General features: G+C 37.1%; 1 protein-coding gene across 5 annotated transcripts in view; it reads left to right on the top strand.

The window, feature by feature from the left end:
• LOC134754138 (FERM, ARHGEF and pleckstrin domain-containing protein 1) overlaps positions 1-18,209 on the top strand; it is a 201,076-nt gene that overhangs the window by 80,172 nt on the left and 102,695 nt on the right. For 4 of the 5 annotated variants that reach the window (XM_063690218.1, XM_063690219.1, XM_063690217.1 and 1 more), the window contains one exon: positions 30-11,489. In XM_063690218.1, coding sequence (XP_063546288.1) covers positions 30-11,402 — 11,373 coding nt within the window. In that variant the 3' untranslated portion in view covers positions 11,403-11,489. Of the gene's footprint in view, positions 1-29; positions 11,490-18,209 lie in introns of those variants that run through there. The other variant, XM_063690221.1, reaches the window with a different exon arrangement.

Below are 18,209 nucleotides of genomic sequence, written 5' to 3'. Positions count from 1 at the left end.
AATTTCCAGAGATATATTGTGTTTATCAGGTTTCTCCGGAGAGTATATGGAGCCAGGCGAGTTCGTGTCGCGCGAATGGTCGCGCACGCGCACCCACTCCGCCACCTCGTGCCCCGCGCCCTGCAGCAGGTCAGAGTCCTCCGCCGGCTACGGCCATACTCACGCACACTCACACTGCCACCCGCCCTGCCACCGTCTGTCCCGCCTCCCGCTCCCCGGACCCTAGCCCTTATCCAGAGTTTCTCCTCGCTAAACAGTCTTCCAGCTTTAAGAAATCCTCAGAGAGGCTCGAGTATGAGCTGTCGCAGTCTAATATATACTCGACCTGCCCCTCTACACGGTCTAGTCGATCGGGCGGGTCGCTCCTCATCGAGGAAGTGGACGATGGCTTGCGTGCCAGAGTAGTATGGCGTCGTAGTGCTAGCTGCCGTAACCTACGCGACTTTAGCTTTGATGACGCTGGCCGTGCGAAACGCAGAGCAAATAAACAGACACGAGACACTCGTAGCATGTTTGCCGATTTAGATTCGTACTGTCCGGTAGGAGACCGTTGTGTAGATTCGCCTATCACGCGGTACGACGACGCTCGTACATTAGCTTTTGTTCTCGGAAATCAAAGTTCTATAGAATTCCAGAGGGAAATGATAGGCAGGACTTATTCTTCTAGTTTTCCAGGGGCGACTAGTGAGCCTAGGTTGGATTTACCAACGTTTGTTCGCAGTGGGTCTCAGGATGATATTTCACATGACAGTTACGAATTGATTGAAAGATCCGACGATGAGTGCTCAGAAAACCGTCGTTACGCTAGAGTGCTGCCTCGTTCCGTGGCGCACACTCGTTCATGCTCTTTAGATTCAGGTAACGACCTTCCTTCAGACGATGAATCACTGTCTCACCTATCTGAAGTCGATGACCAGGACATGAATATTAATTTGAACAGTATTAAGTACAAAAGTGACAATGATCTACCGTTTGATCCATTCCTTCTAGATGATCCACGGATTTTGCCCCGGGAAAAACTTTCCGTTCGATCTGATGGCAGCTTTTATAAAGAAATAAAGAGAGGTCTTGGTTCCAGAGCTTCGAGCCAAGAATCTAAAAGTGACTTTGGTGAAAAAATATCTAAAAGTAGCGCAGAGTCAAGTAAAAAATCTCGAGATAGTGTGTATCACACTGATAGCAAGAAGTCGCGTGAAACGTTGAAGAGTAAAAGTTCTGATAGATCGGGCTCGAGGACATCGAGTCAAAATTCAAAGTCTGACTACTACGACTGTAAAAAGAACTTATACGATAATGAAAATGATGTCAATATCAGAAGGCGTAGTGTCACTAGTATACAGAATGCATACATAGATCCTTTTGAACCTGTATCGCCATCGTCTAGTCCTGACTCTAATAAAGATTTTTATGATACTCAATCTACTTTTATCGAAATGGAAAAACTAGAGTATAGGGATAAGATGCTTTTCGACAAGTCGCATGAAGACTTAATCGCAAACTTGTCAGATGTTCCCAATTTATATCAGATCCCTACTCCGTACTCTACGTTTCCGAGTAATAATAAACACCGAGAACATAGTCCTATGCATTCTGCAAGTCTTCAGAATGTGGAATTAGATCAGTACATTCATTTTTCGGATGTGAGTCCTCCTAAAAAGACGGACGATTTCTCGACGGAAGAAGAAGATATGCCTCCTCAAACTACTCATATATGGCCTGAAAAAATTGTTGGCCTGGACACTGAAGTCGATAGTAGTCGCGCGTCAAAAATACAGAGCTACCAGCGTCGCCGTTCTTCTGAAACTGTATTTAGCTTCGATAAAGAGAAAATAGAGTCATTGACTAGTTCACTTAGTAAAGATTCAACCACTTCGCACCTTGTGAAGGAATCATCCAACGAATCTGATGTAAATGTACGTATACTGCCCGCTATGGATAGTATTGAATATGCGAAAAACAAAGCTAAAACTGCCTCCATTCAACCGGGAACTTCGTCTATCTTGCAATCTGAGTTTGATAAATCAATGCGGGGAAGAGTTTACACGCACATGGTAAGGAAAGAAAATTTAAAAGAGGAACTTATGGCTAAAACTCATTTTGACGAATATAACCCTAAGTTGATCCTTGAAACTAGTTCAAGCAGCCGTTTGGCAGATACGTCTATCCCATATACGCATCCAACTGTAGAACGCACTAAAAGTGACCCAAATAGCCTCGCTAATAGGCCTAGGTTTAGTAGTGTAAACTCTCGAAGACATGTTTTGATGCACCAGAAATCTATTGATTTAACTCCTGCTGAATCTAGCGACGATGATTATATATTCCGTCAAATACCAAGCGCTCCACCCATTGCAACAAAGCGCTCACATTTCGAACTGCCCTCAAGAGTCCCAGATCACGGACGTCCACCATTTGATTTGCCAAAAAATTATTTTAAAGAATTTGACGCTTTTAAAGCTGGTTTTAAGGATAACAAAAAAAATCCTGATGACGGTTACGACATACCATATGTACTACACAAAAGACATGTCATGAATGGAACAGCTCCGTCCCCATTAGAAGACAAGAGACAACCTCCTGATATTATAATGCTTCCGCCACAAAATGGACGTCACATTCTTAATGCGCATTCTAGGTGCAAGTACCACGACCATCCTAAGTCACCACGTTCACCGAAATCACCAAAATCACCGAAGTCTCCAAAATCGCCAAAGTCTCCAAAATCTCCAAAGTCTCCTAAATCCCCTAAATCTCCAAAATCGCCTAGAAACAGCATTCAAGTCGATCACGCATCTAAATTTTTAGAAGTTGAGAATCGAGACTTTTTGTTTACTCAAAATATTGACTTGTCCAAGGTAGACCCAGTTACATTAGAAGTAGATAAGAGTGGGCAACTGCAGCATCTGCCAAGTCCTAAAAGGGATATATCTAAACATTTGGATCCGGCACTTCTAGAAACTTTAAACTCAAAGTTGAGTCAGATCGAAAGTGATTCTGCTACTAGTTCGAAAACCGACAGTATACGGCAGGAAACACAATATTCTCATGATATTAAGTTTGCTATCAATGGCCGTAATGTTCAACAGCCCCCTATTTGTAAGGACCCTAAACCGATGTCAGCAGCTGAAAAACTACGCGCAGATATTAAATCGAAATCAGATAAACTACCATCTAAAAGAGGTCAAAAAGCTCGAGGAACTGGAAAAAAAGGAAGCTGTTGTAAAATAAAAGGTAAAACTAATAACAAAATAAGGATTACTTCCTTCTCCTCTGACGATGAAAGTGTTGATTCGGATGATGTGTTTGGTACAACTGAAGCGGCACCTAAGCTTGAATTTTCACCACCGCAATCACGTAAAGATCTCGAACCAATCTTACAGCTTGAGTATGATAAAATTACATCAGGTGCTTGGCATAGAGGCCAAACAATGAGCTCTACTGAAATTGAAGGTTCCCCACCTCAGTGTAGGAGATTAGTTGAACTGGAAGCAAAGTACAATCCTCAAATACTTGAGAGTATTTCCGGAAATGCTACAGAGTTACGAAGGATTTCTGAACGGTCAATTTCAATACCTAGTTCTGAGGATGATATAGCTATAAAAACTCCAGAAGTTAAGCAACTCAGCAAAGAAAGTTCCACCTGGGAATATAATGAAAATATTCCATCGCCAATATTAGAAAGTACAGAATTTCTGAAAAGTGACGACGAACATTTAGCTGACATGGAAATTCAAAAAGTGACAGGAATACTTACGCCGTCCGAGGAAAAGAACGATCGTTCAAAAGAATCTAAAAAAGACTCAAATAGACTTGATATCAAAAAGAGTTTACGCGATGAGTTGATTTCACCTATGCTTCGTAAAGCCGGCGGCACTCCGATTTTATTTGCTCATGCTAGGTTGAATCTATCTGAAGGTTCGGTTTTCACTTTACAGCGTCAAAAAGCTACACAAGATTCTCCAACTGTTAACCGTAGAGCTAAGAGTTTAGATACACCTGTTATACAGCTGCATAGATTACCACCTATGAATGCATTTTCGTCTAAAGATGATACGGTTGAAGACATAAACGAAGAAGGAGAAATATTGGAAGAAAAACCTCTAATTGATGATAAAAATCAGAAAATCTATGCAAAAATAGGCGACAACATAAGTAAAATTGAGGAAGTTGAAGAAGATCAGCCATCTGAGACTCCAAAAGATTTAAAATATATAGTAATTGATACTGAAGAGCTTCAGTTATTGGACGATTTGGTCGAACAACGTCGCCCACGATCATTCAAGAGAAGGTATGATATAACTAAATTGAAATCGCAAATAAAGTCTCCTAACCGATCACCGTTAAGTAGGTCGCCTTTGTCTAGGTCACCTATATCAAAATCTCCATCGAGGTCCCCGACATCTTCATTAAATTCACCCAGAGGCAGCATAAGAAAGTTATCAGATTTAAGTGAAGATCAAATTGTTCCAGATATAGAAAGAATCAAAAGGAAAGAAAAGAAGAAATTGACTTTAAAATCTCGTCCCGATGAAAAGCAGAAAAACAGCAATAAATTAAATAAAGGTGGATCTCTTGACACAAATGCCACTAAAGTTAAGGCATTACAAACTCAAAAGTCACTGCCATCGTCTTTAAAAGAACGTCCAGATTTTCTTACAGTACCTCCTCTAGATATGGTACGAGCTAAAAGTCAAGAATTGGAACAAATGTCTAAGAAAACAATTAAAGAGAAGTCAAAATCATTGGAGAAAATGGAAGTGAGACGTGGAAGTAGCAAGGAAAGGACCAAGTCGCAAGAAGAAAGCGATACAGAAATAGCAAAACGTAAGGAAAAGCAACAAATGTTATTTGAAGCAGCTCTGAAGCAAACAAAAACACTCATCAGCCCTGTAAAAGACACGATGCCAGCATTTCCTCCTCCTGAAGATAAAATCTTGGTTAAAACGGAGGGAGATAAAATTATCATAGAAACTAAAATCAGTAGCAAGGCTGAAGATCATGTTTTTATTGCTAAATCCCCGAAAAAACTAGATAACAAATTGAGTGGGAAAATTAGCCGTAGTTTTGAGGATCCAAAGTCATCGAAGGCTAGTAGTAAGATGAACAAGAGCATGGATGACAAATCTAGCCAATCGCTAGAAGATAAATTTGATGATATTGAGGATTTACAAAAGTCACCGAAGACTTTATCCAAAAAACAAGAAATAAAACAACAAATCGAAGGCAAAGTTGTTTATCAAAAAATTCAATCTAGTATAAAATCAAAGAGCTTAGAACGTAAAGTTGATGTCCATATTGATTCTAAATTAAAATCTAAAAGTCTAGACAGAAATTATGTTACGTCTCCAATCATACCTGAGTTGTTACCTACAGCTGCAGATCGATACTTTAAACAGGAAGTTGTTAAAGTCGACGTTCATCCTACCGTAAAAAAGGATGACACTGAGGATAAATATGCGAAAGAAGTTTCTCCGTCACATAGTTACATAGATAAATCGGCTGATTCCTCTATTGAGTGGATAACTAACTCGTCTAATACTGTTCTAGAAAATGATACTCAGACGGTAATAATGGAACGCAGAAAAATAGATATATACAACAAACAAAGACAAACCGAATTACATGAAAGTAAAAGTAATCAAAATGTCCAAAGCTTACTTGCCGACAGGAAGCCTGAAGTAGCACAAATAACAAGCGAAGAAGAATCTCTTACTGAAGTAAGTGAATTAAAACTATTCGATGAAAGTCACGTGTTGGGAATTTCTTTGCCTTACATAGATGCTGACAGTTCTTCTGATCAAGACCAAGCTTCGAAGAAAGAACTCGATTCGAAATTTTCTCGAGGTAGAAGTGATGATGCTAATTCCTGGGGAGGTATGGATTATGATGGCTTCACAGAATCGACAGAGTTGCCGTTGTCGGATACGACCGTTATGAAAAGAAGCAAAAAAGGTTTAGACACGCAAGGTACTTTTGATGAATCCTCTGCAAGTTTAGCAGAGTTTTTACTTCAAGAATCACAAATGTTGTCTGAATCTGACACAGATAAGGGTATAATGGCGAGTAAAAATAAACCAAAATCCATTGATTTGCCATCTAAATGGAAAAATAAAAACAAAATCATCGTAACCCCTCCCCAAGAAAACAGCCCTACGTTGGAAAATATACCCTTTATTGATTCAAATACCTCAAAATCCACAAAAAAACCTGAATCTGGAGAACATACTGGCAGCCCAAGGAGTGCCAATGACGTGTCACCAACAGACCAAAAGGTTTTACTAACAGCGAAATTGAGACGTAGTGAACTGTTGAAATTAAGTGCTGAACGGTCTCGCAGCTCAGAGTCCACTAGTTGGACGAGCATAGAAAAGGATGTTAGCCCTTCTAGTGCTAACATGAAAGGTAGCTCCATAGACGATGAGTCCAGTGTAAGTTGTTCTATTGCCAGGCCATTAGGCATATCTCAAGATATCGAGAAGTTAAACAAAAAAGATAGAGAGTGCCTCGAAGAACTTAAGCAGTCAATGGAGTATGGAGAAGAACATCTACTTTCACAATCTATCTTATCAAGCGAACATTCAAAATCAAATTCTAAATCTCCTTCTCCCATTTCTGAATTAAATCGTATTGAGAGTCCCCGAAGTCCATCAAAATTCAGTATTAGGAAATCACCTACACCCACACTAGAAAAACAAGGACCAGTGGATTCACAGAAAGCTCCAACTGATTCAGATTCTAGTTCAGAATCTGTTGATAAAACTGTTGAACAGCTTTCAAGACCTAATGTGAGAAAAAGTGGCTTAGAGAAAATAGGCAAATGTGTTATTGAAGAATCTGAATCTAGTCAATCAGCTGCATCTAAAGACGTTAAAAAAGATTTACCACGAACAATAAAGAAAACGAAAATTGCAATCACTATATCTCAAGAAGACCAAAACACAACTATTGATTTTGATGATGATGGAAATGTTATTACTTCCTCGTCTTTTGAAAAAGAACTTATGAAGAAGAGGGCTCTTAAAGATACTGACCAAAAAAGTTCTTCTAAATCAAGTATGGATACAACTACTACCACATCTAAAGGTTCCCTCAGTGTAGATGATTCCTCTTCGAGAAGAAAAGGACGCCTTGACGAGCAAAAAAGTTCCTCTAAATCGAGCATGGATTCTAGAGGTTCACTAAGTGTTGAATCCAGAGGATCTTTTGAAACTACTGAATCAACTTCAGGTTCTTTAGGTGAAGCGTATAGGCGTGGCGAAGAATTAAAGCCGACATGGAGGCCATTCTTTGGAGCTTCAGGGAGTGAAAATAGTACAAGTATAGAAGAAGCGTGGATACCACAAGATCATGAAGGTTATGAAAGCTTGACATTAAATAAAGAAGTCTTTGAATTTAATAACCAACGGTCGGTCGATGACTTTCAAACATTTTCCAAGAATGCGCCTTCAGTAAATTCTTCTGAATCGCTAGAAGTGGCAGGGGACAGAGGTGGGTTTTTTGAAACTGACTTAGCAGATGACCTTAATGATTTTCCTGTTAACTTTTTGTACCCAGCTACGTCGTCTACAGCAACCGACGTTGTTATTGGTTATGGACAAAACTTTGGTCGCACTTTGTCTAGGATATCTGAACGTAGCACAGCTTCGGAAAAGACGAGTGCAGATGAAGATTCGACCAAGGCTTGTTCAAGGTCTGAAAGCATTAATGAAGAGTCTTTGAATTCTAGTGACCATCAAGCTAGTCTCAGTTCGGATCCACCTAGTAACGCTAATGTAGCTTATATTTCGGATACGGATAGAAGAACTTCCGCTGAGATGCCTGATATACCAATAGATCAGAGCAAAATAAGTGAAATGTATTCAGAATCTAAAAAAGGCATAGACAAGAAAACTAAGACCTCAAGTAATCAGGAATCCAAAGTCTTGCACGAAGACTTTCAAAAGATTAGCACGGACACTCGCACGGCTTCATTAAAACAATATCCCCCCAGTGAAAGTCAAGACTCTGACGACTGGCCGTTACCTGAACTTCCAACTCAAGCGTCTAAAGCAACAGACGTTAATAGTACCAGAAGATCGAGTGACTATGATCAATGGCCCTCTCCGCCTTCAAGTTTATTGGAGACTCCAATTGTAGAAAAAGTCCATATATATTATATGAGTAACGAGCCTGAACAAGCTATGAAGGTCACTATTCAACCTGAAAGTATAGGAAATATGCAAGGTTCTGATGATGATAGTGATACGCTAAACAATGATGAAGATTATGAGGAGGATGGCCAAGATGTAGAATCCGTGAAACAAGCACAGAAAAAAGGAGATAGAAATGTACACAAAAGTATTAAAATAATACCTTACGAACAGTCTGGATACATGGTTGAACCCTTAGAAAAACAAGACGAGACGGCGTGCTTAAACAAGGGAGTGGTGCCCAATTACGATCAATCATGCTTAAGTGGAACGATTAGCAAAGCTTCTTGTCTTATTTGTGACCTGGGTTCATGTTGTTCTCGCGCTGAACATAAATCTGTTGGCGTTAGAAGCAGTTTAGAAGACAAAGTTATTATTAGTCAGCCATTGAAATCACCTACTACTCATAGTCCCATTTTCGAGGATGACCCCTTGTTCGCTGATGACGTCTTCGGGGGTGATAGTAAATCACTATCGCCAGATTTAGAAAAAGGATTTTCTCAGGTCGGAACACCTAAGTATTCATGTGCTTCTAATAATTCAGATACATCGATAGATGATCTTCTATCTCAGACTAATGCTGATGATACTGTACGCGCGATGACTAAATTGAGTACTGGTAGCTCGAGCACATGCAAACGTTGTAGTCACAGCAGTCATTCAGAAGAAGAAACAAGTTCATTTGGCACCGATCTGGATGGCACTGTCAAAATTGGCTTACCTCAGAAAAAATGTACTCATAGTTCGCATTCGGAAGACACCTCTATATGTTTAAGCATTTCTGAGTGGTCTACTGGAACAAATACAGTTCGTCAGTATGCTAATCTTTCTGCATCTGAAAGCATCTCTGCCATTTCAGTCCCGAAAAGCGACAAATCTGATAATGCAGTTGTTAAAGTACATTCTTCTTCCCTTGCAAGTAAGTTATCGGATCAAAAAGTCAAAATTGGTACACAAGCAGATCAAGGTTCTAAAAGTAGTAGTTTAGATAAAAGTACTGAAAATTTTAAGTACGATAAACTATGCAGTTCAGAAACTACTATATCTAGAAAAGGAATTGATAGTAGCTCTGGTACCAAAAGTGATAGCACCTTAACACTAGCTCAGTCTATTTCTGATTGGTCCGCTAGCACAAGTCACACATTAATAGCTACTGCCCGAGAAGATCAACAAGAAGTCGAAGATATAAAATCAGATGATACCATAAAAAAAGAAGTTGTTTTGTCATTAGATGATAAGCAGGAAACTGAAGAAAATTATTCAAAGAAAACATCAATAACCAAAGAACCTCCAAATCTCATGTCTGTGCTGCGATTAACCGCAAATTACGCTAGCAAAACTGAAAAGTCTTCGTCAATTAGCTATAGTGATAAATCTGACAAATCAAGCTCCAGTTCTCTGAGCAGTCTCCAAAAAAATCCTGATGGAGTGCTACGATTCGAACAAAGACTAAAAGGCATAACAAACGTTAAAGAGGATAATCATGAGAGATACCAAAAGACTCCACCTAAAAGTTTCAGCTATGAAGAGCAAACTTCCCGTTATACGAAACCCACTCTACGTTGCCAAAGCGAGGACAGTGGGTTCAAAACATTTTTTGTAGGACCTCAACCTGAGTTGGACATCGATATACCGTCTCAGTTATACAGCCAAGAAGAAAAACACAGTGAACGTTATCAAAGCCAAGAATTTTCCAACATTATTCGTGAAGATATAGGTAATCAATTTATGCGCTCTGATTATAAACCTTTAGCCAAACATGCCAGCTATGACGATAAAACATTATCAAAGAATCAAATAAAAGAATATAAAATATCTCAACAATATCGTACCAAGCCTAAAAGTTGGTCTTTTCATGAACATTACTTAACTTCCTCCGTACTGCCTGTTATAGCTGTACCAGAAATACCATCCGTGCATCGGGATTTATACGATAAAAAACCCGGAGAACGGTCTGGGAAAACCCCTTTGTCTCGGTGCTCGCCTTATTATTCTAGCAGCCTTAGTTCAGAGTCTCCTCCAATACAGCCTATAAAAACCCCTGTCAAAAAATCTTTGTTGGCACGAAATATATCTCTCAAAAGTCCTCCTAGTGGGAACGATACTGACAGCTCATTGGACGTCATTAGAGATCCAAGAGAGCGAATGAAAACATTTAGAAGAAAAAAACAGGTTACAGGCACACGCAAGAGACAGGAAAAAATTCAAGATGTGTTAGAAGAAGATTCTACCAAGAGTCAGTGTTCTTCCGAAAGTGACAAGCCACAATGCACGAAATATTTGGCCGTAGAAGAAACGCTACGTCGCATGGAGAGTTCGGATTGCTCTGATAGTTATATTCCAGAAGTTGAATCAGGGTCTTCTGAAATATCAAAAGCTGATTCTAAAAACTATGACATTGCTGAGCCAGTAAGTTATTCAGAAGACGATGAACAAGGAGACTATAGGCAGTATAAAAATTCGACTTACGATACACAACTGTGTCCCATTAATATTACTCCAGTACAATTTCAAGGATTTGGGTCTTCCGCTGATGAAGACGAGATGGGATTTCCGCGGTTTGATAGGTTGGGTCGTCTGAGACATCCTTATTTGGATTCTCAAGAACCATCGTATGTGCCAGAAGATAGTCCTCCCCGGCTATCTTATTCAAATAAAAGTAGTCGTCAGTCATCTTTAAAGAAATCTAAATTGTCTGGTGTGTTCAGACAATCCGACGAAAAATCTCTTGGAGAATCATCTGGGCAAGTTCAATCCCGAACGTCGTTTTTTGCAGAACAAAGCGACAGAGATGATTCGGACGATTACGCTTACCCAGTGGATACTATTAAAAGAGCTCCAAAGATATCTAAATCAAGCAGTTACCTTTTTGCACGTGGAGATTCGATGGTTTATTCCGATTCAGAGTTGCCTCAGGATAAAGATGAATATGAACGATATAGGGGTAGTCCTTATCCCGAGCAATACAATGACATGGGTATGTATCAAACCCAAGATTGTTACCCGCAATATATACATGAGCTGCGTGAGGTTGGCGAATCAGGCCAGGAACATTACTCGAGAGATCTGGATCAACGTTTCAGTCTTAATAACGTCGAAAGATTTTATTCTAGTCATTACGTTGACTCTCAGGTATCTAGTGACAGCCCTGAACAAAAATTTGACGTTTCTACACTCCCTCCGCCTCTATGCTCTGAAGATGAAAACGATTAAAATGTATTTAACAAAATCCTTAGCTCTAATTAGTCGGTTATTCTAATTCGTTGATATCATTCAATATACGTGAATGTTACTTATTTACTCTGCGTTTCAAAGCGTTTTAATCTAATTAACACAATTGTTATTAAGATATATATATATATATATACATACATACATACATATATATATATATATATATATATATATATATATATATATATATATATATATATATATATATATATATATATATATATATACATATTAGATATATATATAATAGGGTAATTTATTATATTATTTGTTAAATAGAAAACTTTATAAAATTGTTAGGCCGTGTATCGTGCTCGCGTTGCGTCTTACCGTCCGGCTGACCGTAGTTAATATGGTTAATGTGGTTAATATGCCAACAGCTGTCTGTTTCTAGTCGTCTAGTTTGTGTCTACTTACATCGAGATCGTAGCTACGCACAGCCAGCTTTTATTATCTGCTTGGGCTGATGGTTGTAACTAAACTTAGTTTAATTGTGCAATTACATGAAAAACATAAATAGGTGTAGTCGCGTTCGCAAGACAAGTTTCACACATGACATATGTTTATATGCGGTTAACCGGGCGGTACGCCACATAGAGCATATATACAATAGCCAGTAGTCCCAACACCTATAGACTAATTTGATAACACTAATGATTCTAACCACACCAGCTCATAAAGGTTCTCTTTAATATTCATAAACTGATGAGAAAGTTGCATTTTATCCACAAGAGTGACAAAATTTGAGTGGTTTCCTCATGTTGGCTGGTTAGAATTGACTTTTAAAAGTTAATTTTGAATGATAATTATTTAATAGCGTTGATTTGGATTAGAGTTGTAATGTTTTTACAGTAAGTATTATCCTGGCGTTGGTGTGGTAAAAAAAATGTGTTACACTCGGTAGCAAAGTTTGTGTTACCCTCGTGCCTTAAAACCCACTGAACACTCAAGATTCCACTTATCGATCCACTAACCTACGCTTGTGGTTCCATTTTGGAATCTTTCGCTCGCTCGGGTATCAATATTAGCATGGTGGGTTACACAACAACTTTGCCCCCTTTGTTTTACTATAACTAGATCTAATATCTGTTTCTGTATCTCTGATATTCTACACCAACTACGCGTACAGTGTAGAGCGCGTTGTAGAATTCCTTAAATAGTGTTGTGCTACAACTACAACCGACACCAACTACAAAACATGTCTTGAAACTGTGTGAATAGATCAGTGCAATTAGTTTTACTACTATTATGCTTTGATGGAGGTTTTTACTTTTCTTGTTATTCCTTGATCGAAAGCGGTATATATTATTAATGAAGAATGTGTAATGTCCAGTCAGCATCAATAGTAGCGGATGAAGCAGCGCGCTAAAATTATCTGCCACCCAGTAATATTGTTTTCCAAATATAATTAAATCTTTCCTCAAGTCCTCACTCAATATTATTTGCTACAGTCTAACTCATTCTACACACAGAGGCATATCGCTTTTTGTTAAGCTATTAGACAATGATAGGTACTCGTACTTTGGACGCGTAGTCTGATCCGCTGCTTTTGATGCTGAGTGTACCGGCGGAATGGCCGCTGGTATTTTATAATTGCAGATGTGTAATCAAATAATTGTACGAAGCGATTATTGCTAACATAACAATTATCACTTAATTATAACTCTTTAAAGTTTCTGAAGCCGAAGCTTTATAATACAGCTAATACAGGACTGTAATAAATTTATTAGTGCCAAATTTTATCTTGATATTTTTAGGATTAAAAATAGTAACCTTCAGCTGTATATGGGAAACGAATCATGTCCATGAACAGCGACCGTTTTTGTAAGATCTAAGTAGCGAATGGGAAAGTAGTCTTTTTAAACCGTTATGTCTCACGGTCATCGTATTTAATAATCGATCAGTGAGTAATTTAAATGGCTGTGATTTAATTTACGTGATCCAAGATTGAGTTATAAAAAAATATTGTTCACTGCTCAAAACGAAAGATTTAGCTATTTTATTCAGAGTTAATAGTGTCTGACTACACTTTGATCTCGTATGACGTAGTTTAAAGCACAAATATGTTCTTATCGAGGTTTCTTTCATACTAATCATGACAAGCCTGTAACCAATTCTTACAGCCAATTCTTAAGTAGGTGCTTACAATATTTTTTCATGGACATATGTCCAGTGTAAAAGTATTATCTTTTATTTGATGGAGTAAAATCTATCCTCTTCAGTTCATTAAATCGTTAGAAAAGAGACACAACTATGGTCGTAACGTAAGAGTCTACACCTATGATTTGAGTTTGACATAAACCCATCATCCTGACCCACGTCAAATGTACACCCGTATTTTTTTAATAGGTATTGTCTCGTCTGTTAGTAAAAGTTCTACTACTTCTACTTACGTTGATTTATTTTATTTTACTGTCTATATTTTAATATTGTCCTTTTTAAACGTTATTACCATTATTCACATTAATACTACTAAGTAATTATTAAATTTAATAATCTGTACGGAAATCATGTTAATTATCGTATATACAATCATCGACATTGGTAATTAAATAATTTCAGTCATGTTCATGCTATAGTTTGTACAGAATTAAAATTAAATCGAAAATATTGTTTGCGGTTTTATATCGACGATATTATATTAATACTTAGGCTAGGTACCTATTTTACTACTGAGTCAAGTCAGCTACATTAGTGGCAAATAATCTATCATATGTTTTCAGATACATTTGCATATACAGTGTGGATAAAATGTATGGGCCCTGGAGGGAAAGTGCCTTAAAACCTTAAGGTAGCTCATTTTACTTAAAGGAAACATTCTTTTATCTTTTTAAAGAAACAAAACTGCAATCAAAGATATATTTTTTAATTCGCTTGCCTCGCCCGGGAATCGAACCGACTAAAAAATCCAAAAAATAAACACTCGCTATTTTATTCTACTTTTCGATTTCGAGTCAATGTTAATGGCAACATTTTTAAAAGAAACATTAGGTTTTACTCTCCTCTGTGGTACAAAATATCCATTAAATCGAATATTTAGTACTATTGTATATTTTTAGACAAGCAATATTGAACAAAAAAAAAATTAAAAATCTTTGAATGCAGTTTCTTTTTGGTATCACCAACAGACAATACATCATGAAAAAATAATCTGTAACTTACATAACATAACATGACATCACAGAACTATATCAAGATAGAAGGAAAGAGTGGCGAAACGACGACCCGGTGGCTCCATTGCTCGCCGCGAACTTCAGTCTGCTCCCGATCGATGTCTGCTTGCGACGTCAGGTTTTAAAAACAAAATGGTTTCTTGCGCAATAATTACCTGTTCAAACACTACCAATAAAGTTGGAGCTGTTAATGGAGGTATTTCCTTTCATCGGTAAGTACAATTTGTCCTTAAATATCTGTTATTAATTAAAAAACTATTTATTTTATTATTTTCATCAAAACAGTAGGGGGCGATTGTGTGCCAACGCTAGCCTTCCATTGCGGCTTAAATTTGACGAGCCAGACTTGGCGTGCGTTCAAAACCAGCGATGTAAAAATAAGCTATTCAAACTATCGAGTCACGTTCAGGGTCGATTTCTCATTTTTTCTGTCAAAAGTAAGAATAGTGCTGTACACTGCGATTTTCTTACTCGATTATTAAAATCGACTTTGAAAACAGACGAAATGATAATTACATTCTTATATTATTATGCAGCTATATAATGTACGTAGTGCAAAGCAAATATTATTAACAAAAAGGTGGCGGTGCATAGAATCGGTGCCGTGTTCTAATCAATCTGTCAATCGATGCTTTTGAATCGTTTTCGCGCGGCTTATGTTTCTCATCACTAAATTACGCTCGTGACGTCGAAGTACCTACGCAAAATGTTACACGCTCTGTCTCCCTACAAATTGCTGAACTCTTTCCTTCTATCTTGATATTATAGTTCTGTGATTTTTATTTTAAAATTTAATTCAGGCAACAATCCTATATTACATATACCTTATAGACTAACTAATACATATACATTTCATAAACTTAAAAACTAAACACTATTTTGGCAATAGAACGTCGTGGCTCCGTTGAATCGTCAACGTGAATTATCATTTCCTCTGTCGAAAATAATTATCATTTCTTCTGTCGGTTCTTATCGATATTTTAGAATCGATGCCGTGTTCTAATCGATCTGTGAATCGATGCTTTTGAATCGTTTCGCGCGGCTTATGTTTCTCATCACTAAATTACGCTCGTGACGTCAAAGTACCTACGCAAAATGTTACACGCTCGGTCTCCCTACAAATTGCCGAGCTCTTTACTTCTATCTTGATATAGTTCTGTGCATAACGTCCTCAGATAGATGTTTGTCCAATTATAGGTAACCACAAAAAATAAAAGAATGTTTCCTTTAAGTAAAATGGGCTAACTTAAGGTTTTTAAGGCACTTTCCCTCCAGGGCCCATACATTTTTTCCATCCTGTATATTAATAATTTCTCAAAAACGGCTCTAGCGATTTTGATGAACTTTACAATATAGGGGCGTATGAAAACGACAATTTCATCAAACTAGGGTTCATTTTTAAAATACAGTGAAACCTGGATACGTGGGACATGCAAATTTGTCTTACCTAAAGAGATATTCCACTTACCCAGGTTCTCAGTTAGGGGTCATCCATTAATTACATCACACGTTTAGGGTGGGGGAGGGGGTCAAGAAAATGTGACATGTAGTGGCAAGGGAGAGGGGGAGTCACAAACTTTGTGATGTCACTTTAACTTATTTAAATTCTTTAATTCGCTGTACAGTTAAATAGGCTATTTGACAAATTTTTGAAAATGGTTTTAATTGATTGTTTATGACTTAATAATTACACTACATTGATATTTCCGTGAAATTTACTGTATTAAATATAAAAAAAACAATGTTAAAGTTTATTTATTTTGAATGCGCCTTAAACGCTGTTTTTGCAAAGGGGCTAATCACGTGACACGTGTGACGTCACACGCGAGTAGACTCAGTCAATGACCTTAGTAAATCTTATGGTTTATGTGCATTGAATTGATTATTTCACTGTTAAATGGTATATAAATGGTGTATAGTGCCGCAATGTTCAAGTACGACTATAAAAAATCCAGACAAATTGTTTGTTTCCGTTCCAACGAATCCCAAAAAAAGAAAAATGTGGTTAAAACTAGCGCGAAGAGACCCAAAGAGCATTTTAGCGCATACAAATGTTTTTATGTGTGAAGACCACTTCGATGTAAGTAATATTTAACTGTAAATAAATATGGTAGTTAAAGCAGCGAATTTTGTTGTATTTAACGAAACAAGATCTAGGTATTTAATGTATTACTACATAACCTCATAACATAGCTCTTTCAGCATTAGTAGGTAGTTAGTAGCATACTTTTTCTTTCAAGCTAAAGTGCAGTATGGAGATACTATTCTCGTCATCGAATTCTATATAGTATATATCGTCGTCGTATTCGTATCATCGAAATCGAAATGTTCGTAAATAATCAATTTCTACGTATACTCACACAGCTGTTTTTATATTTCTAAGTTCCGCAGCATAGTAATCCGGATTATCTTTAAAGAAAAGTGCAACCATTAATGCGTCTATGTCTGGTAGGTTGCCGCTATCAGCTTTCACATATTTCGGCTCCATGTTGAGATTCTTATGAATAAATCGGAATATATCAGAAAACTGTGGAACAATAACTAAAATTAACTAAATACAAATAAAACAGTTAAAACACTCAAGGCAATCAAGAATGTTTACCCGCGTGTGACGTCATCCGAGCGTTGACCAATCACAGAGCGTTCACGTCCCTGATGAAATTTCAAAAAATATTAAATTTTCTTTCGTTTATTTTCCAAAAACTAAACATAATTTACATTCAAATATAGTGAAATATACTTTATTAGTTTATTATCTTTCAGGATGACAGCAATTCGTTATATATTTTTAATGTTGTCAAATACCCTTTAACAAGTTTTTGAAACGATAATCGTCTTTATTCGTTTAATTTACTTTCCTAATGAGTTGTGGGTTATAAAATTACTAATATTTCTTTTCTCAGAAATATTTTGATATAATACTTAATTCGATTTGCCGATTTCGTTGAAAAAAATGTGATGTCACGCCGGGGGGAGGGGTTTGCCAAATGTGACCAAGTGTGACAAGGAGGGGGAGGGGTCAAAAAACCTAGAAATTCGTGTGACGTAATTAATGGATGAACCCTTAGCCAGGTATAAATAAACATCTGTCTCATTTACAGACGGTTCCATTAATCGGGGACCGTATCGGTATATTTTTTCAAATAAATTAACCGGTATTCAATTTTGGTATCAAGATTGTTTATGTGGTATATTTTTGCACTTAATTTAGATAATCTGCTCAATCATTATCCTTACCTAAATACTATTCTATAATATCAAAGAAATATTGTGTATAGTATATGCTATGAGATATTTTGATTATTATTTATACCGGTAACGGTCCCTGCCATTAATAGAGGTGAGAATAGAGAATATTCCAGTTATAGAGGTGGTTAATAAGGCATTTTGTTAAGATTGTGTATGAGTTATAATCCTTAAAAATAAATTTGGTAAAATAATCCTCGCTGTAATTTTTTTGTCCGTTAAATTTTTTATTCGAATTAATTTGAATGATTGTACAAAGGATAGATTGTGTTAATTAAATTTGATACTGACTTCATTTCTAAGAAGAAATTTAAAGGAAAATTATGTTTTGTTTTCATGATACTTATCAAAATTTTCGTTTAAACTT

The sequence above is a fragment of the Cydia strobilella genome, chromosome Z, assembly GCF_947568885.1.
Source record: "Cydia strobilella chromosome Z, ilCydStro3.1, whole genome shotgun sequence".
NCBI lineage: Eukaryota > Metazoa > Arthropoda > Insecta > Lepidoptera > Tortricidae > Cydia > Cydia strobilella.
Note: the sequence above shows the minus strand (reverse complement) of the source record. Positions and strands in the feature narration are given on the sequence as shown.